This window comes from Aotus nancymaae, unplaced genomic scaffold, assembly GCF_030222135.1.
Source record: "Aotus nancymaae isolate 86718 unplaced genomic scaffold, 86718_ANA_hifiasm-v0.15.2.pri h1tg000059l, whole genome shotgun sequence".
Taxonomy (NCBI): domain Eukaryota; kingdom Metazoa; phylum Chordata; class Mammalia; order Primates; family Aotidae; genus Aotus; species Aotus nancymaae.
Genome location: NW_026988473.1, coordinates 50,981,647 through 51,002,292, shown reverse-complemented (window position 1 = coordinate 51,002,292; position 20,646 = coordinate 50,981,647). Strand labels below are relative to the sequence as shown.

General features: G+C 48.0%; 2 protein-coding genes across 10 annotated transcripts; one reads left to right on the top strand and one right to left on the bottom strand.

Annotated features, from left to right (window-relative positions):
- Window positions 1–127: 127 nt before the first annotated feature.
- On the top strand, window positions 128–13,719 carry AKIP1 (A-kinase interacting protein 1). 9 transcript variants are annotated; one of them, XR_010338356.1, is made up of 8 exons: window positions 229–567; window positions 1,344–1,424; window positions 3,144–3,248; window positions 6,175–6,255; window positions 8,196–8,365; window positions 9,898–9,974; window positions 10,542–10,660; window positions 12,023–13,719. XR_010338356.1 is itself a non-coding variant. In XM_012456702.3 (6 exons), exons 2-6 carry the CDS (start codon window positions 346–348, stop codon window positions 8,337–8,339), a joined length of 633 nt encoding a protein of 210 aa, XP_012312125.2. In that variant the 5' UTR covers window positions 128–145; window positions 340–345; the 3' UTR covers window positions 8,340–8,590. The 9 variants fall into 9 exon arrangements, 4 of the variants coding, with proteins under 4 accessions (XP_012312125.2, XP_012312126.2, XP_064221267.1 ...); XR_001108115.3 differs by having other exon boundaries at window positions 10,539–10,660; XR_001108116.3 differs by lacking the exon at window positions 9,898–9,974.
- CUNH11orf16 (chromosome unknown C11orf16 homolog) lies at window positions 8,606–20,082 on the bottom strand. Its single transcript, XM_012456704.3, has 6 exons — window positions 19,916–20,082; window positions 17,797–17,953; window positions 15,338–15,572; window positions 13,908–14,558; window positions 9,814–10,035; window positions 8,606–8,964 (listed from the first exon to the last, which is right to left on the bottom strand). The coding sequence occupies exons 1-5, from the start codon at window positions 20,080–20,082 to the stop codon at window positions 9,836–9,838; spliced, it is 1,410 nt and encodes a 469-aa protein (XP_012312127.2). The 3' UTR covers window positions 8,606–8,964; window positions 9,814–9,835.
- Window positions 20,083–20,646: the final 564 nt, after the last annotated feature.

Here is a 20,646-nt window from a genome sequence, read left to right as displayed (position 1 = left end):
CCCGCCACCCCGCCTATGCGGCCTTCCGCCAATGGCTTGCCGCGCCGGTGCCAGGAGCGCTAGGCCTGTTCTTCTTCCTAGGACAGCGCTGTGCGCAGGCGCCTTGACGAGTGGGCCGGGTAAAGGGGCGTCTTACGTAGCGGAGGTGGGAGACGGAAATGGAAGGGGCGGGCGCGCTAGACCTCGCCCTGACTGGGCTCCGGCTGGAGAGCGCGTTGGGGGCGGACCGGGAGCGGTGGGCTCCGGGGAGGTCGAGGTCGGGGCTCCTACACGGATTTGGAGCAGGGTCGCGGCCGTCCGGCTGACCTGCTGGCGTTTGTATGTTATGTGCCCACCCAGGGAGCCATGGACAACTGTTTGGCGGCCGCAGCGCTGAACGGGGTGGACCGACGTTCCCTGCAGCGCTCTGCAAGGCTGGCTCTGGAAGTGCTGGAGCGGGCCAAGAGGAGGGCGGTGGACTGGCGTGCGTTGGAGCGTCCCAGAGGCTGCATGGGGGTCTTTGCCCGGGAGGCGCCCCACCTAGAGAGACCGCCGGTAGCCGGCCCACAGCCCTTTCTCCCGGGAGAGGTGAGGGTCGCTGTGCGGGGGACCGCCCCAGTCATTCGCACTGCGGTGGCCCGCTGGCAGCCAGGGGCAAGCTCAGCGCAAAATCACCTGAGGAAACCTCCCCTTAGCGGAAGCTGGAAAGGATCAGGACAATGAATGGAAAAGTCCTTTTAAAACGCTTTGCATTTGACATTCTTTTTGGGTAGCTGTAGAATAACGGTAGTATTCAGCCCTGCTTGATTACTTCTTTTTTTTTTTTTTTTTTTTGAGACGAAGTCTTGCTCTGTCGCCAGGCTGGAGTGCAGTGGCGCAATCTTGGCTCGCTGCAACCTCCGCCTCCTGGGTTCAAGGGATTCTTCTGCCTCAGCCTCCCGTGTAGCTGGGACCACAGGCGCGTGCCACCACGCCTGGCTAATTTTTGTATTTTTAGTAGAGACGGGGTTTCACCATGTTGGCCAGGATGGTCTCGATCTCTTGACCTCGTGATCTGCCAGCCTCGGCCTTCCAAAGTGCTGGGATTACAGGCACGAGCCACCGCGCCCGGCCGATTACTTTTTAAAAAACAAATCTTACAGCTATCTTCTGATAAAAGAGGAAAGCCTGTAAACCTATCTCTTAGGTCCTGGATAAATTGCATGTCTATCTTTTAGAGTTGGAATTCTTTCTCAGTAATATCCTTCTTTCTGACATAAACTTGCAGAGTCTTTTCATAAGTAAAAACGAGGCTATTCAAAATGGCTTCATTCTCCAGCAGGGAATCCTAGAGCTAACCTGTGACTTGCCATTTATTCAAATAGAGAGAAGAGAGACCCCCAACCCTTAGTGCTTCCTTCAGAACAATGGCTGAATTTATGGACTATACTTCAAGTCAGTGTGGGGTAAGTTGGTGTGAACCAAAGCTATGCCCCATCACCTGCTGATGGACCACACTATGGATCTTTCTGGAATTTGGAAGGAATCTGGAGACTACCTGTTTCACCTGCGCAGCCTCCATGGGCAGATTGTAATGAGTCAAGGACTTAAACCAGGGCGTAAATGCAAGTTAGAATTCACTCAACAAATTTTTATTGAATGCCTAACTCTGTAGTTGACAGTACAGCAATGAAAAGTCAGAAAAGGTCGTCTCCCCTCAGTGATTTTAAGTCTAGTCGGGCGAAAAATAGCTTATTTGCTGAATTCCATAGCAAGAAGTAAATGTTAGGGGGGTTTTTTTGTTTGTTTTTTGTTGCTGTTTTTTTTTATAGAGTCTCCATCACGCAGGCTGGAGTGCAGTGGTGCAATCTCAGCTCACTGCAACCTCTGCCTTCCAGGTTCAAGCAATTCTCTGCCTCAGCCTCCTGAATAGGTGGGATTACAGGCACCTGCCACCACGCTCACCTAATTTTTATAATTTTAGTAGAGATGGGGTTTCACCATCTTGGCCAGGCTGGTCTTGAACTCCTGACCTGGTGATTCACTTGCTTCCGCCTCCCAAAGTGCTGGTAATACAGGCATGAGCCACTGCGCCCGGCCTCTACATCTTTTGTAAGAATCCCTGACTCCAAGAATAGGATTCCAACCAATGAGGAATAGTTCAGGGAGTATTTTTATCTTATTTGTATTGTTCAGTGGTTTTAGAAAAATCAATAACTTCAGCTCTACTGTGATTAAACACTTGGTCCACGGTTCAGCAAAAGGAATAATATTTGTCTTTGGTTTGAGGTTTAGCAAATTGCTGTTATTCATTTTGATTTTTAGTTCATGCATCAGTTCGAGTCTCCATTATGAAATGGAGCCTCAGAACCCCTTGACTTTCTAGAGATAGAATTAAGAATTGTGTACTGGGTTTGCCTCCACAGTTTGAAACAGCCACTAAAATACATCTTTAGGTCTGTGTCCTCAAGTGCTTTCCCCAGCTTCTCATTCTTTTGGTCACATGTTTTTTAGACAGTGTCTCTACCCTGTGTTCAAAACAAGCAGGCCTGTGATGGCCTCATCATTAGTCATTATCAAGGGCAAGTCTCAGGCTAACTTCAAGGGGGAGGAAGGAAGCAGATGAGAAATGTAACTGTTTAACTGTTTTCCCATCCTTTGGAAGATTCTTCTTAGAGAATTCTCCCTCCACTCCCCCACATGCCGGAAGCACAGAGAAAAGGGCTGCAGACTTCTTGGGTTTATGTTTCATTTCCTGCTGTGTTTCTAAATCTCAAGAAAATGTACCCCTCTCTTCCCGTGTCCTTGTCTGAGACTTAGACAATAAACATGGAACTGTTCACAGTTTTTAGGGGAGGAAATGAAAGGATATTTGTATTTGACATGGGGGCAAAGATGTGAAATTTGTTTAACCTGGCAGAGAGCATGGTCCTTTAGTTGGCCAGCGTTCTTGCCCTACAGAGGCAGCAGGTGGCAGCACGGTGATGCCAAATGCACTTCTTTCTCTGCAGCCACTTTGGGTGGGCTGATTTGCTGCATGACTTGAGAGGCCTGTCAAGAGGGCAGGTAATTCACCTTTGCTGTCTTGCCTCCCTTCTTCACTGTACTTTGCCCAAATACCAGGGTGTTTTGAAAACTTGACATGACGATTTGGTTACCTAACATCTTTGACATTACTTCTCTAGAAATATTATTCATCTGTGCCAGAGGAAGGAGGGGCAACCCATGTTTATCGTTACCACAGAGGCAAGTCGAAGCTGCACATGTGCTCGGACACAGGGAATGGTCAGGTAAGTGTTCTCAGCTGTCCTGCACTATGCCTTCAGTCTACCAAGATTCAACACCCTATATTCAAGAGCCCTTGCTAGACTTTGTGTCAAAGGATGCCTGTGCAACTTGGCATTACAGTGCTTAACGGAAATGTATAAATTCATCACCTTAGAGAACTTACAGCAATGTATGTGAAATAGGAGGTTGTCAAAAATAGAAGATTGATGTCACTGTAGGATCTTTTTTTTTTGAGACGGAGTTTCGCTCTTGTTACCCAGGCTGGAGTGCAATGGCGCGATCTCGGCTCACCGCAACCTCCGCCTCCTGGGTTCAGGCAATTCTCCTGCCTCAGCCTCCTGAGCAGCTGGGATTACAGGCACGCGCCACCATGCCCAGCTAATGTTTTGTATTAGTAGAGATGGGGTTTCACCATGTTGACCAGGATGGTCTCGACCTCGTGATCCACCCGCCTCGGCCTCCCAAAGTGCTGGGATTACAGGCTTGAGCCACCGCGCCTGGCCCCACTGTAGGATCTTTAGTTGAACCTACAGTCCTGGGCCATGGGATTCTCCAGCAGGTTTAAAGAAAAGAGCCTCCAAGCCTGGAACACGCTGCATGCAATGATCGCCCCTGTGACTATCCTCTGCACTCTATCCTGGGCACCATAGATCCTTTCTCTTTTTTTTTTTTTTTTTTTTTTTTAAATAAAGTCTCGCTCTGTTGTCAGCTGGAGTGCAGTGGTGTGATCTTAGCTCACTGCAACCTCCACCTTCCAGTTCAAGCGATTCTTCTGCCTCAGGCTCCCAAGTAGTTGGGATTACGGGCATGTGCCACCATGCCCGGCTAATTTTCGTATTTTTAGTAGAGACGGGGTTTCACCATGTTGGCCAGGATAGTCTCGATCTCTTGACCTCGTGATCCGCCTGCCTCAGTCTCCCAAAGTGCTCTGATTACAGGCATGAGCCACTGCACCTGGCTCCTTTCTCTAAGAGTTCCAAATGTCCTCTTCTATATCTAGGGACAGAAATTGTTTTTCTTTTTTCTTTTTTTGAGATAGGGTCTTACTCTATCACCCAGGCTGGAGTGCAGTACACAATCACGGCTTACTGCAGCCTTGACTTCCTGGGCTCAGGTGATCCTCCCACCTTAGCCTGCTGAGTAGCTGGGACTACAGGCGCATGCCACTACACCCAACTAATTTTTTTTTTTTTTTTTTTTTTGAGACGGAGTTTTGCTCTTGTTACCCAGGCTGGAGTGCAATGGCGCCATCTCGGCTCACCGCAACCTCCGCCTCCTGGGTTCAGGCAATTCTCCTGCCTCAGCCTCCTGAGCAGCTGGGATTACGGGCACGTGCCACCATGCCCAGCTAATTTTTTGTATTAGAAGAGACGGGGTTTCACCATGTTGACCAGGATGGTCTCGATCTCTTGACCTCGTAATCCACCCACCTTGGCCTCCCAAAGTGCTGGGATTTTACAGGCTTGAGCCACCGCGCCCGGCCCCAACTAATTTTTAATGTTTTTGATAGAAATGGGGTTTTGCCATGTTGCCCAGGCTGGGGGAGAAGATTTTTAATAATTACATTTTTTACTTAAGGTAAGTGATAACTGTCATAACTTTGGTAATTTTTTTTTTTGAGAGGGAGTGTCACTCTGTCACCCAAACTGGAGTGCAGCAGTGTGATCATGGCTCACTGCAACCTCTGCCTCCCAGGTTCAGATAATTCTCCTGCCTCAGCCTCCCAGGTAGCTGGGACTACAGGCACACACTACCACACCTGGCTAATTTTTGTATTTTTAGTAGAGATAGAGTTTCACCATGTTGGTCAAACCAGTCCTGAACTCCTGACCTCAGGTGATCCGCCTGCCTTGGCCTCCCAAAGTGCTGGGATTACAGACATGAGCCACAGTGCCTGGTCTTTCATAATTTTTAAAAAGAAAGTAGAAGGGAAGTGTGGGGACAGGGGTCTCTATTAACAAAATACTTTTTGTAAAGGTATATAACAATTAAAGGCCTCTCACTACAAACTTACCTTTTACCACATGTCATTCTGGGGATGCCAGCAATCCTGCTTACTGAACTGATTCAAAGGAGGAGGTGGTGGCAATGATTTCTGAGGAGACTAGGTTTTTGCTTTTGTTTTAAATTACCCTACTTGTACTCACAGATAGCAAACTGAAGACCAGAGGCTAATCCAGAGTCTAAGTTGGATTCTTGACTTCTTTGATCTGTCAGCCATTTTGAGGTATTAGAGGGAGGAAGTTTAGGAAAAGGATGGGAGAGTGGGCACAGGGACATGAGCAAGGGCGGAGTGCACACTTGAAGCACCTCCTGCACGCCTCCCCTGCCTGCAAGGTGGAGGAGTGGTGCCAGAGCTTGAGTCCTGAGCCTCCTTTTCTGGCCTAGCCTGAACTCTTAAGTACAGCTCACCCTAAAGGGTGACATGTGGGGAAGAGTCATTTCCATCTCTCCCTTTAAAACGTAAGTTCCCACTAAGGGAAATTGGCTTTGTAAGTTAGCCTTTATCAGTCAGGTGGTCCCTTCTAGGACCACTCCCACTCCTAGAAAAAGCACAGAAGAGAATTACTGAGAACCTAAGTGTCAGTCACTTGTGCATTTTAAGTCTTCCCTGCGATCCAAGAGTCCCAGGTTACAGACTGGAAAACCAAGGCCCAGAGAAGTTAATCTCTCTTAGTAAATAGCAGAGATACGACTTAAACTCAGGTGTGTCTGACTCCAAAGCCTGTGTAAGGATAAAAATTATAGTAAACATCTGACTAAAAATACCTCACAGAATTTACTAAAAAATGCCTTAATAGCTTAGATGACAACTTAGAAAAAGCTGACAGAGCAATTACTAACTCCTGATAAGGCAGAAGAAAGCTTCTCTTTATAATCCAAAAGTCAAAGCTTGAGCACAAATCGGTGTTCTACTTGTCTCTTCAGAGAAAAGACAGAAGAAAGACATCCGTTGGTCCCGGAGACATCTATCAAGTGTCAGAGCATGCTCCAGAGGCATCCCAGGCCGTGAGTGTGGAAGTGCTCAGGCTCTGAGTTTCATCACCATTACAACTCCATGAGCCAGTTGACATGCTTCTTAGAGGGCTGTTTGTCTATAGTATTTTTAAGTTGAGATGTTCTTACACTTAAGAAGGGCGCACAGAATTTTGGTTCAGTGTAAAATTAGGTTTTCTTGGTATTCTTCCTTCACTCGAAGCTTCAGGGATACTCTTTGTGCCTAAATTCATAGTTGTGGTTGGAAAGAATGTGAAGTATTCACATCTCAGTTCCTACAGCTCAGCTGGGCTGGCACCGGGTCCTGCTGGAATTCCACCATCTGTTCAAGCAGCAGGAGGGTCCTGATCCTCCTGCTAACACAGTGAAAACCATTGCAGAAATTCTGAAACATACACATTTGGTGAGATCAGGTTCCAAAACATTTGAAGGCATTTGTTCTCATTTTCCACAAATGTTTTTCTATAAAAACATATAATGAGTTTTTCTTTTTTAGGATGAAGTACTCATTAGTTCATGAAGCCAGGGGATCTTTTTGGAGCTTAGAAGGGCTAGAATTCTGAGGAAAGGAACTTCAGCATTGTGCCACCATACATCTTACTTTTTGTTTGTATACAGTTTGATACTAGTCAGGGATATGGAGTATTCTAGAGTTAGTAACAAGAATATTCTGCTTCTAGTACAAATGTAAGTTGCTAAGGCTTAGACACCTCTCAACACTTGCTGACATCCCACAGTATAATAGCCACACAGGGCAGTCTTACTGCCCATGTTTCCTTATTGCAGACAAATGAAGCATCCTGGGCTTTCTGCAATTCTGATAAAACCATATTTTCTAAAAACGACTTTTATTTACATGGTTGACAACCAATAAATAGTTATGACATTGTCGTACACATTTACATCAGTTAAAGGATTATAGACTTCCAATTTCGAAGTAACTAGACAGGCATGAAGGAATATAACATAAAACAGCTTTGGAAAAAATTGGCTTCGAATCCATCTACAAGGCCGAAGGAGTAGGGGAAATTTCATAAAAATGTAAACATGATCATTTATTCCTCTGAGTGGAATTTGCTGGCCCATAATTTGGCTTTTCCCGTGTGTGGTAGTAGAATTGACAGCTTTTGCCTGTGGCCCCTTCTCAGCATTGAGTAAGCATGTAATGGCATCTCAGCTGTCACTCTGGCCCTTAATTACAGGCTTTTTTCTGGTTTGTGACTCTGTCCTTTTGCCAATTGAACTGAGACGCATCCTCTGCCTGCACACCTGCTGTGACTTGCCTCCCAGCCATAAGTGAAGTCTACCCTTGGAAGACTGTGCTCAGTTCGGCTCTAAATAAAAATCTTTCCATTAACTCTGGCTTCCAATGTTTTGTACTCTGGGAGAACCAGTTCTCCAAGGGAGAGAAAACACATCCAGCTGAATTAGTACTTCAGTAACAAAATGGAATCCACTCGTATTGTTCTGAGCTTTAGGATGAAAGAAATGCCTATCATCTTCCTGATAGTGAACTTAGCAAAGCACAGTTTAAAAGAATGGCTCTCATTACTCCTGAGTACCTTGCCATTGCTGCTTATCTGAGTTAAGTGTCACTGTGTACTTCTGAGCCTCAGAACAGTGGCCTCTAGCCTTTCCCTCTGCATAACTCCAAGTAGAGTGTTCTTTTTATAATCCTTCATGTTCCTGTAACACTTAGCATTTACAAAGTGTTTTCACATGCTTATTTGTGAGGTAGGTATTATCACAGTTCTAGAAATAAGGAAAGACTGAGACCTCCGAAAATGACAGTGTTGTACGTGAGCAGGCTGAGCCTTGAAAGCAGGACCTCTGTCTCCCACATGAGTGCTTCATTCCATCACACCTCTGCATGCACAGGTAGCCTTGTGGGGGGCCATGGTGGCACTGGGATATAAAATCTCTCAACTGCTGATATCCTCTTTTCCTTCCAGGCTGAGAATGTCTCTAAGGACCTCTATATAGAAGTATATCCAGGGACCTATTCTGTCACTGTGGGCTCAGATGACTTAACCAAGAAGACTCATGTGGTAGCAGTTGATTCTGGACAGACTGTGGACCTGGTCTTCCCTGTGTGATGTTGACCATCACCTGTTTTTAAGCAGTAAGAATAAAGCCACTGTATGATTCTCTGAATAGCTATACACTAATCCTGTTTTTAGTGCTGACTGGGTCAGCCTTCCCGGGAACTGGAATCTGTCTCTTTCAGTGTGCCTTTCTTGAGGGTGTAGAAGTCCTCCATCCTTGTTTGCCTGACAGTAATATAATGATGCTTGCTTTCCAAGTAAAGGTTAATTATGATAATAAAGAGATTTGGAAATGAAGATAATTCAAATTCATTTTTATTATTATTAAAAGGTAAAACAAAATGTCACTCATGTACAACTGTAGACTTTATGGAAAGGTGGCAGAGTGGCTCTGGACACATTTGCTCAAAGTAGGCTGACCCCCTCTTCCATGGAAGAGGCATCTTAAAGCAGCCTCACCAGGGCCCTGGCAGGAAGCAGGGCAGGGCCCCCACACTCCTGCTCCCCTCACAGCAGGTGCCTTCCTGCTGCTCATCTGTAGGGAGGTCTTCATGGGGTGGAGATGCTGCTGGTTATTTGACTACTACCTGTGGCCCGTCCTCTGCCTCCTTCCCTTGAAGAAGGCCTTACCACTCTGTATAACTCTCCTCAAGTATTTGCCATCTTTATTCTTTACCTATAAAAGGGGGAAAGAATCCATAGATTGTTATGCTGACTGCAATTTTAAGAACCAGAAGTCACTGATTTTAAATAGTCATTGATGTGGCCGAGTACAGTGGCTCATAACTATAATCCCAACATTTTGGGAAGCCAAGGCAGGAGGATCACTTGAGCCCAGTGATCAAGACCAGCCTGGGCAACACAGTGAGACCTTATCTCTACAAAAAGTAAAAAATTTAGCCAGGTGTGGTGGCATGTGCCAGTAGTCCCAGCCACTCTGGAGACTCAGGTGGGAGGCTCACTTGAGCCCGGGAGTTCAAGGCCATGGTGAGCCTTGATTATGCCACTGCATTCCAGCCTGAGTGACAGAGTGAGACCTTGTCTTAAAAAAAACAATAAAAAAAGTCATTGCTGTGGCCCAAACTTCTTGTAGCTGCCACAGCAGTACTGTGACATCTCCCAGTTTTGTTGCCTGGTGATTATCTCATTTTGAACATTAACCTTTCCTTGGGAAAGGTGCCAGTATTTTATATGATGGAAACAAAATTTTAAATAGGGTTGTATTATTCTTGGTGAGGAATAGACTCCATATTCCTAATATGGGGGCTTAATAAAGGAGGCCCCTACCCAATACCATAGTACAGAGGGTCATTTAAATGGACATCCTTGTACCACCAAGAAGCCTGTGATTAAATTAATGGGTTCTGTAAGCCTTTGGAAATTACATGCAAAATTGAGGGCATGTGCATTCTTCTGTGAAAAGGAACCATAGGTTTTACTGTTCTCAAAAGGGGATGTGGCCCAAAAGGTCTAAGACCCATTTGAGGAGTCTTTAGGAAGTCCATTTCCAGCCATTCTGCTTTACCTAGATCCTCAGCGCTCTTAGTCTAAGGGGAATTCTTGTTCCACTGACATATTGCAGGGCTCTGACTCCGCCTTCTGTGTTCAGCTTCCCCTGGCAGGGTCTGCGGTGGCTTCGTGTTGGTTGCTTTCGAGACCAGCTCCTTGGTAGTCCCCAGTACTACGGTTTGTACTCTCTGCTGTTTGTGATCCTTTTCTTCTTTCCAGATGTTGGAATATCTTATTCCTAAATGCAAAAGTCAATTACTTAGGTTGAATATGCCACCATTTTGATGGGATAAATAGAACTAAAACAAGGATCACTGAAGTATCTGTCAGTTCACATCATTGTTTTCTTTTCATTGACTTATTATATATTTGAGACAAGGTCTTGATGTATCTATCACCCAGGCTGGAATGCAGTGGCGTGATCACAGCTCACTGCAGTCTCGACTTCCTGGGCTCAAGTCATCCACCCTCTCTTCACCACCCTAGTAGCCAAGACCACAGGTGCACACCACCATGCTTGGCTAATTTTTTAGTTTTTAAAGAAACAGGCTGTACCCCAGGCTGGTCTTGAACTCCTGGGATCAAGCAACCCTCCAGCCTTAGCCTCCCAAAGTGTTGTGTTATCTTGAATTTAATGAAATGTGTTAACATTTCTGGCCATTATGGTTTGGGGAAAGATTACCTAATACCCAAGATTTGTAGTTGTGAAGAAGTTATTAGATGTGTTTTTTAAATTGTCAGCAGGGCAAGCAAAGGTAACTGACTGCCACCAGTTAAAGGAGCTTCGACACACTCACTGATCACTGATAACACAGACCACAAAGAAGACACTACAAGCTATGGAAAAACAAGTTTTAGGCCAGGTACGGTGGCTCAAACGCTTGTAGTCCCAGCACTTTGGGAGGCCAAGGTGGGCGGATCAAGAGGTCAGGAGTTCGAGACCAGCCTGGCCAGCATAGTGAAACCCCATCTCTACTAAAAATACAAAAATTAGCCAGGCACGGTTGTGGGTGCCTATAATCCCAGCTACTAGGGAGGCTGAGGCAGGAGAATCGCTTGAACCTGGGAGGTGGAGGCTGCAGTGAGCCAAGACCATGCCATTGCACTCCAGCCTAGGCAACAGAGCAAGACTCTTGTCTCATTTAAAAAAAAAAACAACAAAAAAAAAACAGCCAGCTAGCATCAAATGCCGGTATTAAACTTATATATATTTTAATTAGATAAAAAGCCAAAACCCATCGGTATGCTGCATCCGGGCCCATCTTACATGCAACAATACACAAAGACTCAGAGAGAAGGAGGAAGATTTACCAATCAAACAGAGAGTAAAAATAAACTAATAAACAAAAAGCAGGAGATGCAATTCTCGCCTCTGATAAAGTAGACTTTAAAGCAACAAAGATCAAAAGAGGCGAGGAATGACATTACATAATGGCAAAAGGATCAATGCAACAAGAAGAGCTAACGATTCTATAGATCAACGAGATAGAAAATTAACAAGGATATTCAGAACTTGAACTCAGACCCGGAACAAGTAAACTTAATAAACATTTATAGAACTCTCCACTTCAAATACACAAAACATACATTACCACCTCACACCTATTCCAAAGGTGACTATATAATTGGAAGTAAATCACTCCTCAGTAATCGTATAGCATTTCATAGGTTTAAATTAAATATTGGTTGGCTGTTTGTTTGTTATCTTCTTCCCTTATTCCTTCCTGACTACATCATTAAGTATAATTATCAGTATAAAAGAGGTTTTCAATACCCATTGCTAAATTGCATTCTAGCCTGGGCAAGAAAGCAATACTCCCATTCTCTCTCCCTCTTTCTTTTCCTTCTCCCTCCTCCCCATTCTCTCTCTCTCTTTCTCTTCCTTTTTCCTCCTTCCTATTCTCTCTCTCTTTCTCTTTAAAAAAAAAAAAAAAAAAAAAGGAAAAACAAGTTTTAAGAAATTAAACTGGGTACATTGGTGCACACCTGTAGTCTCGACTATTTGGAAGGCTGAGGCAGGAGGATTGCTTGAGCCCAGGAGTTTGAGGCTACAGTGAGCTATGATTGTGCCACTGCACTCCCGCCTGGGTGACATAGTGAGACCCTGTATCTAAAAATAAGAAAATAATGGGGCAAAACAAAAATAATGGGAGATGTGACTTCCTGAGGAATAGAACAATCTAAAAGGGAAGGAACACTTTTAAAAGTTTCTTTTAAACTTACAGATTGAATCCTGTTTCAGTCACAAGCAAAAGAGGCGGAAAGCACCTCCCTGCCAGCCAATGACAATATGGCCTTCTTAGGACTGTTAGGATCTAACTGTAACCTCTCACTGCCTGTAACTGCAAGTAACAGAAAGTGTGGAGGGCAGAGAAACCCATACAAGAGCTTCTGTGAGAGGCAAAGCTCAAGGTTGACTGTTGAGCATCAGCACTCGACAAAATGGATATCAAGTACTGAGAGCAAGAATGGATTAAACATCAAGCATGTTCAGGAGAAGCAAAACAGCACATATCCTTTAAAAGATATGAAACCTGGAGAGAAAAGCAAAGCTCTGGTGTTTGCCTTGTTTCCGCCCTGACCCGCGTGTGGTTTTCTGTGCTTATCTTCATTAGCGAGGCATGACAGGCAGTTCTGCATGTGTGGTAAGGGCTGGGGACGGCCACGTCTCCACACCCACTCTCAGTCATGCCCTCTATATTTGGGAACATGCTGATGATGATGCTGGTAAGTCAGCCCCAGGAACTTTCCCTAGAGCATAACACAAGATTCAGTACCCAACAGGAAAGCCAGGCCAACTACCTGAAAATACTGTATTTCTCTTCTTTATCGTCAGTTATTAGAATTTATTTTGGGGGAGAAGATAACTTTGGAGGGGATCTGTTTAAATGTGGTGCTGGAGAGAGACTGTAGGTGTAAGTGGCTATGGGCAGTAGTGGTAAGAGCTGTCTAAATGTAGGGCCAGGGGAAATTTGCTTGTATTTAATCAGGTTTGGAACCTTCTAGAGATTGCTATGGAGCAAGCCACGGCAATGGGAACACAGACGCGGTCCCTGGGGCATGTCTGGCCCCCACGGCCCCTCAGGTTGTTCCTTTCCCCTGTGCTGCGCTTGGCGCTGTCTCAGTTGCTCCCTACGGACCCCTGTCTGTTGGGTAGGTACAGCTTTCTTTCTCCAGGCTCTGCTGGAGCAGGAGGCATTGGGAGCTATGGAGAATTTCGCATGAAAACTCTAGAGTTTGGTATCATTTTCTTTATGCCCTCTCTACAAGTGATAATAAAGAAAGTGGGCCCAGTGTGGGCCATGCCTACAGATCTAAGCCCTTAGCAGTGGTGTTTCTTCACCTCACAGCCTCCCTGCCCCGAATACTCCACTGAATATTCAGTGACCCCAAGGCCCCCAGAATCTTGTCAAGGGCCAGACTTATCCAGGCCACCTCCTTCACACAGCTCTGACCAGCCTCTGCTGTTTCCGGGCTCCATTGGGAATTTAGATAGGATGGGCTCCCTGAACCTAGCAGGGCACACCACAGTTCTCAGCGGGAGGCGATGCGGTATGGGGCCGGCTGCAGGCTGCCAGCAACAGGACATGGCTGCCCTGTCGGCCGTGAGGGGTGAGCAGCACGTGGCAGCGCCGGGTCCTCCCCACTCACTTACGGAGGGGCCCAGCGGGAGAGTGGGGCCTCATGACCAATGCTTAAGACCAGTTTTCATGCCTCAGTGCATCGACTCTTATCAACACCTGGAGGTGTTTGGACTGTTCATCTAGAGAAAAACCAAGGCCTCCAAGAAAAAAGGAGGGGGCTAAAAACAGAAATGGCAGCGCCCTGTCAGTAGACACTAGTGAAGAAAGAAAAAGGCAGGTATTAAATAGGCATGTAACCTTAGCACAAAGATCCGTTCATCCTTCTGCTTTTTAGGCCTCATAGCTGAAATGGAAACCTGCTATTCCCCTCTTTCCACAGCCTCCTCTTCAGCATGACCAGACTCCCAAGGATTACTTCCAGTCTCAACAGAGTGGACACATGCATCAGATTCCTAAGGGACATGGAGGGAAGGGAGCCAGGGCCCCAGCGCCTGCCTTAGAAGGCAAGCCCACTCCCCTGGTGTACCTGGCTTCCCAGGGTGCGGCTCAGGCCCATTTCTCCTCCAGTACCTCCACCCAGGCTGACAGAGGCCACTCTGCCTCAGAGGTGTCTCAAGAAGGATAGGATCTGTGTTGACTGCAGTGTTCACCATCAGTGTCTGGGGAGGGCCCATCTCCAGATCATTCTCCATATCATCTTGTTCGTGGGAGGAGGATGAGGAGGAAGAAACAGCCAGAGGAGCGTGCCTTGCTACTTTCTCCTCTTTAGGACCTTCCAGGGACAAAAGCTGTGCTGTGGGCTTCAGCTCCAACTCTGGAAGTTCTCTGGCTGTGACTTCTGAGGTCCCGGTTAGAGGCCACCAGGTGGTGCCACATGAGGGGCAGCCACAGAGGCAGGCCTGGCACAGCAGCTGGCAGCAGGCATGAGGGCGGCAGAGAGGGCGCAGGAATGGAGTGCCCGGAGGAAGCTCGCTGGTCAGGCACCCAGTGACTGGCCCTAGCAGAGAGCAGCAGGGGGCCCAGTGGAGGGGCCTGTTGTGCTCCCTGGTGAAAGACTTGGACAGCCTCTCCACAGCCTTCTTCCAGATGGCCGGGGACACCCACTGGACCCCCACTATGGGCACTTTAGCGGTTTTGCCATTCCAGAAATAAACAGTGATTTCTTCTTCCTTTGATGCTACGTAACAGAAAACAGCAACATTTCATTATAATTATATAATTATCTCTCTTTTTTTCCCCCGAGACAGGGTCTGGCTTAGGCTGGAGTACAGTGGCACAGTGATGGCTCACTGCAGCCTCAACCCCCCAGGCTCAAGCCGTCCTCCTGCCTCAGCCTCCCAAGTAACTTCCACTTCCTAATCGTGGGATAAAGGCTCTTCTATCCGCATAGGCAAAGGCAGAGTTTTAGCCCGGCTTCTCTGCTCTGGCCGCCTGGCTCCTCACATGCACCTCTCCGTGGAGAGCCTGCCAGGAACATCCTTCACGGGCACCATCATTACCTCCACTTCCTGAGAACTTGCCTGAGCCTCCCTGCCTCCTGGACTACCATGGCCCACAGGGGCTCACTTTTCTTGTCGAAGCCAAAATGCATTCTCAGAAGTCTCCTTCTGTCATTCTCTGAATTACAATGGTGCTGACTGACCCAGGACTGTCCAGTCCCTGGAGGACCTGGTGAGGGTTGGGTCGTGAGTAGCTAAACCATGGTTAGCTACCCAACACAGACATGAGAGGTTTAGGCCACTTTCCCTGATTACAATTTTTTTTTATAATCTGAAAGATACAATGTGCATCTTAAGAGATCTGTTGCTGCCTCAAGATTAAGCAGCGGGCAAGCAAGTAAGTTTTCTTAATGCCTTAGAAATCCCTAAGCTGTAGACGTACCCTTGGCTCTCTCCTCTGGCCTGATTATAGCCTGGCTCCTTCTAGGGACTGATGGATCAGAGCAGCTTTTCTTACCTCTCTGGGGACCTCTCGTCTCCAAGCCCAAAAGAACGGTGCCAGGGCCATACTGCTGTTGGCCTGGCTCCCAGAGTGCCAGCACTGTGTCCCCTGGTCTCAGTGAGTATCCTACAGATGGTGAGAGCGAAATGACATTCTCTTCTAAGACCACGCTCTGCTGCTGGGCTGGCAGCTTTGGGCCTGCGACAAGAGGAGCCTCAAATTCCACAAGTAGAGCGCCCTGTCTCTCCAGCTGTGGGAAAGAAAACATTCAATAAGACCTAGCATTACAAAGTACAGAAGGGAGCACCCAGGTTCCCTACGATGCCCCCAAACCAGGCCCAGGGGCTGCCTTCCAAACAGTGACAGGCACCTAAAGAAGGGACGGGGCAGATGCTGGTTTGAGTCAGTCATAGCTGAAACAGGCAGGCTGTGGTGCGGTCACGGTTTCCTGAATCTCTTCCTGCCACGGGCAACTCTGGTGGATCACTTCCTGCCACGGGCAACTCTGGTGGATCACTTCCTGCCACGAGCAACTCTTGTGGATCGCTTCCTGCCTCTCTCTTTCCATTCCCTTCCTTTGCCTGGTTTTCTTTCCTTCTACCAAATTTTTGACCTGCAGTTGCCAGGAGTAACCTGGGTCCTCCCTGGACCTTTTCTCAATGCAATCCCTTCCTTCCAGCACCCCCAAGAAGCATCATTCCTGTGTCCAAGACCAAGCAGGGATAGATGGTTTGTCGTTCACCTGTGAGGCTCATGTGAGTGAGGAGTGATTGTGGCCACAGAGCTGCCCTCAGCACCGCCCTTAGGGTTAGCTAAGCAAATCAATAGTGAAAGAGAGAAAACAGTACTGGAGCTACTTAAAAGTACAAGCTGTTCCAAGTACTTGGTATGATTTAGAAGAGAAATACAACCTGGTTATAAATTATTTTTACCAAATCACTGGACAAAACCTATACTTGAGCAAAGCTTTGCTAGCATTTCATTTTAACTCACATACTAGTTACTTGAAAATTTGAAAACCGACTTTTTTTGAGACAGAGTTTCACTCTTGTCACCCAGGCTAGAGTGCAATGGTGCAGTCTCGGCTCACCACAACCTCTGCCTCCCAGATTCAAGTGATTCTTTTGCCTCAGCTTCCTAAGTAGCTGGGATTACAGGTGCACGCCACCACACCCTGCTAATTTTTGTATTTTTGGTAGAGATGGGGTTTCACCACATTGGCCAGGCTGGTCTCTAACTCCTGACCTCGTGATGGGCCTGCCTCAGCCTCCCAAAGTGCTGGGATTACAGGTGTGAGCTACTGCACCTAGCTGAAAATTGACTTTTTATTGGAAATTCTGAGACTCGTATTTTTTGAGAATTTACACTAGTCTTCCCTTCATGAATCTACATTCACAAAGTCTGACTCTGAAAAAAAGAAAAAGAAAACAACAAGAAGTGGGTAGCCACTGAAGTACAGGCCAGGCCTGGCCCCCAGTGTGGCAGGAGTGTGTGTCCGTGTGCCAGCACACACCCGTGCACGTGAGCAAACACAGCTCGTCCCTCTTTCCCTTAGGCTGGTGTTCATTCAACACACTGAATTTTCTTCAACAGAGTACTTTTAAAGTGAATTTTCTTTTCTGTTATGCATTGAATGTGTCCCATTCCCCACCTCTACCCTATTCCCACGGGCTGGAGTGCAGTGGGGCCATCAATTTGGGGCTCAAGTGATCCTCCTGCCTCAGCCTCCCAAGAAGCTGGGACTACAGCCATGTGCCGCCATGCCTGTCTAAATTTTTGGTAGAGACAGGGTCTCACTGTGTTGCCCAGGCTGGTCTCAAAGTCCTGGCCTCAAGTGATCCTCCCATTGCCACCTCTCAAAGTGCTGGGATTACAGGCATGAGCCGCCATGCCTAGCCCCCTGCCAAATTCATATGTTGAAGTCATAGCCTCCAGAATGTGACCTTATTTGGGAATAGGGTCATGGGAAATGTGATTAGTTAAGACGAGGACTGAATATGTCAGGTCCCTAATCCAGTGTAGTTGATGTCCTTATAAAGGGGGAAATGTGGGCAGACACACTCAGGGAGAAAGCCCCGTGAAGGGAAAGGCAGAGATCAAGGTGATGCTTCTATAAGCTGAGGGACGCCAAAGCCTGCCAGCAAGCCATGAGAAGCCAGAAGCAGGACATGGGAATGGTTCTTCCTCACACCCAGAAGGAACCAACTCTGCCAACCCCTGGACCTCTAGCCTCCAGAAATGAGAGATGATAGATTTCTGTGATTTAAGCCACTCCGTTTGTGGCACTTTGCTATGCAGCCCCAGCAAACTAATATACTCACTGGTATTTCATGTTCACTTCTATAGCATGGCAATGGGAGAGCTGCACTTATCCGAGAAACCAGCCTGTGGGACGCGCACAGCTAAGCTGTGTCGGGTATGACGGGGCCACCCAGAAGAGCAGGCCAGCGAGATGCTGGGGGTCAAGGACTTGCCTCAGGAGCGGCCTTTATTTGAGCCCTGTAGTAAAAGCCGTCTGCTTCCCTTCTTGCCAGGACCCATGTATTGGCAGCATCTCCAGCTCTTCCCAGCCAGCCAGGCCCCTGACATGCTGGGTTGACAATGTGGAGACACGGGCAAGAAGAGGTGTAGCTGGAAAAGAGCAATGGAAGTAATAGATGGAGAGCAGCAAGCTCTAAACACATCAAGAAACATGTTTCACAGTTAGATCTGAGGCGCACCACAGCACACGAGGCAGGTGGAACAGAAATCTACATGGAAAGTGGCAATCTATGACTTCCAGAACGATAAGGGGCAGAAGGAGAGGACAGTGAGGGGAACCATCCTTGGTGGATTGGGAGTTGGTTCAAGGCAACCAAAAGGTAATTCACCTTGATATATTCAAGTTAATTAATACTTGTTCTGACTCTAGACAACAGACTGGAAAAGTGTGGCTCACATGTGTAATCCCAGCACTTTGGGATCTTGACACGGATGGATCACTTGTGCTCAGGAGTTCAAGACCAGTCTCGGCAACATGGTGAAACCCCATCTCTACCAAATACAAAAAACTAGCTGGGTGTGGTAGTGCAAGCCTGTGGTCCCAGCTACTTGGGAGGCTGAGGTAAGGATTGCTTGAACCTGGGAGGCAGAGGTTGCAGTGAGCTGAGATGGCACTACTGCACTCCAGCCTGAGTGACAGAGACACCCTATCAAACAGAGAAAAGAGTGCCAGGAAAGTAAATCCTAAGGTGGTGCGTGGGATTCCAGGATGAGGCATGGAATCTTGGATGGTAATACCAATGGGGAAAATTGTAATGCCTCTTGGTGCTGTGGGGTTGGAAGGATGAGGAAGTGTTTGGGGAGGGACAACCCAGAGGAGCTGACTAAGGGGCCGTGGGACAGAAGAAGGGGATGCTAGTTCCGGAAAATGTTGTGTTCAGGGCCAGTTGGCCTAGCAGAGTTGTTGAATCAGGGTTTGGGTTTTGGAAGAAGCCGTTTTATTTTGTGGGCATGGTTGAATGCAAAGGGGGCCTGTCTGCCTCCTGCTGCCATCAACAGGCCGTCACAGCACCCCGGCTGTTGGTGCCAAGGAGCCGCTGCAGGCCCGTGCTGAGCTGCCTTCAGCCCCCCTCAGCCTCCTTCCTGTGCTCGTTGGCATCTAAAGTCCAGTGCTTAACTCTGGCCTTGAACAGGATGGTCCACCAGGTGAATCACGAAAGAGACCCATTAAGGGTCATTCAAGCTGGCACGTCCCTCACGTGGGCAGAATGCATGAGGCAGATCAAGGCGAGTCCCTGGAGCTTGCACACTCCGCAGGTGCGTATAGACTGCGGTGCCTTTGCCCTCTTATCCACCTTTAGTAAGTGGACTGAGGATCCCATTCAGGAAACTCCTAGACAAAGGAGGGGTACTGAGGGAACCTGAAGAAGGGCCCGGAGATCCCACCTTAGCTGATTTCTCATATGGTGCCAGAGCAACTCTCATTGGTTTTTTTGTTTGTTTTGAGACGGAGTCTAGCTCTGTTGCCTAGGCTCAAGTACAGTGGCGTGATCTCAGCTCACTGCAGCCTCAACCTCCACCTCCCGAGTTCAAGCGATTCTCCTGCCTCAGCCTCCCAAGTAGCTGTGAATACAGGCATGAACCACCATGGCTAGCTAATTTTTTTGTACTTTTAGTAGATGGGGTTTTGCCATGTTAGTCAGACTGGTCTCAAACTCCTGACCTCAAGTGATCTGCTTGCTTTGGGCTCCCAAAGTGCTGGGTTTACAGGCGTGAGCCACTGCGCCCAGCCAAGTCTCATTGTTGATGGTAATATGAGCTATAACCTTGGTAACTGGCCATCCCTAACTGCCTTCTCTCACTCATGCCAACTGCAGCCTCTGCAGCTCTGCTCCAAGTGGGACAAAATCCAGGTCAACCCTGGAGGGTTCCAGGAGCACCGAGGAGGCTGGAGTGACAGACCCCAAGCAGATAGGGCAATCACAGGCCAAACAGTGAAGACCCCTTTCCGCCTTCTCAGGAAGCAAGTCTCTCCACCAAGGTTTACCACCAACAGCCAGGAATGAAGGAAAAAGGGGCACCTGCTTCCCATAAGGGAGCGGAGACAGGTACCTTTCAAGAGGCTTGTGCCCGGTGAGCCAGGGCGCTTGGAGGGCAACGGGGGAGGTGAAGGAGAGGTCCCAGGGTGGAGCAGCACTGTCCCAGCCAGGGGCCTTGAGGCTCGTGGCCACGCTGCAGTATTTGAGCAAAGGCATCCTGGACCCCGTGGAGGATTCCATGGCCTTCAGAGGATCCACCTGAGAACAGGCACCACCATTACCTCAGCTGCAGCTCGAAGCCAGCGGCAGCCGCCTGGGCGAGGCAGGGCTCAGCTCTGTGGTTAGCTGCCTCTGGGGACACCTGAGTCCATGCATGGCCCCACCTGCTCCCACAAACTCTCATAGTTTCCTCTTTGAGTCACCTGCCTTGGCAACCCCCACTCAGGAAACAGGCAAGGGATTGTAAGAGCAAGAGCTGTGAGTTGAGAGCAGCCCAGCTTCAAATCCTCCCTCATAGCCTGCTGGCTGCCTGCTTACTTAACCTCTGCCCTCCAGTTAACGCAGGATAGAATACATAGAAAGCACCTGGCGCATTCAGCGGCTCAACTTCTATTAGTGTTTTTCCTCCTTTCTCCTCCCCTGCCGCTTGCAAGGCTCGTCCTGGCCCCAGGTGAGCTGCGATCTCAGGGCCGCCCACCCCCTTTATAGCTGCGTTCAGAGGAGACAGCTGCTACCCAGGGCCCACGATCAAGCCGCACTGCCGCAGCCTGCCAGAGCCTGGTGAGGGTCTGCCCCTGCTCACGG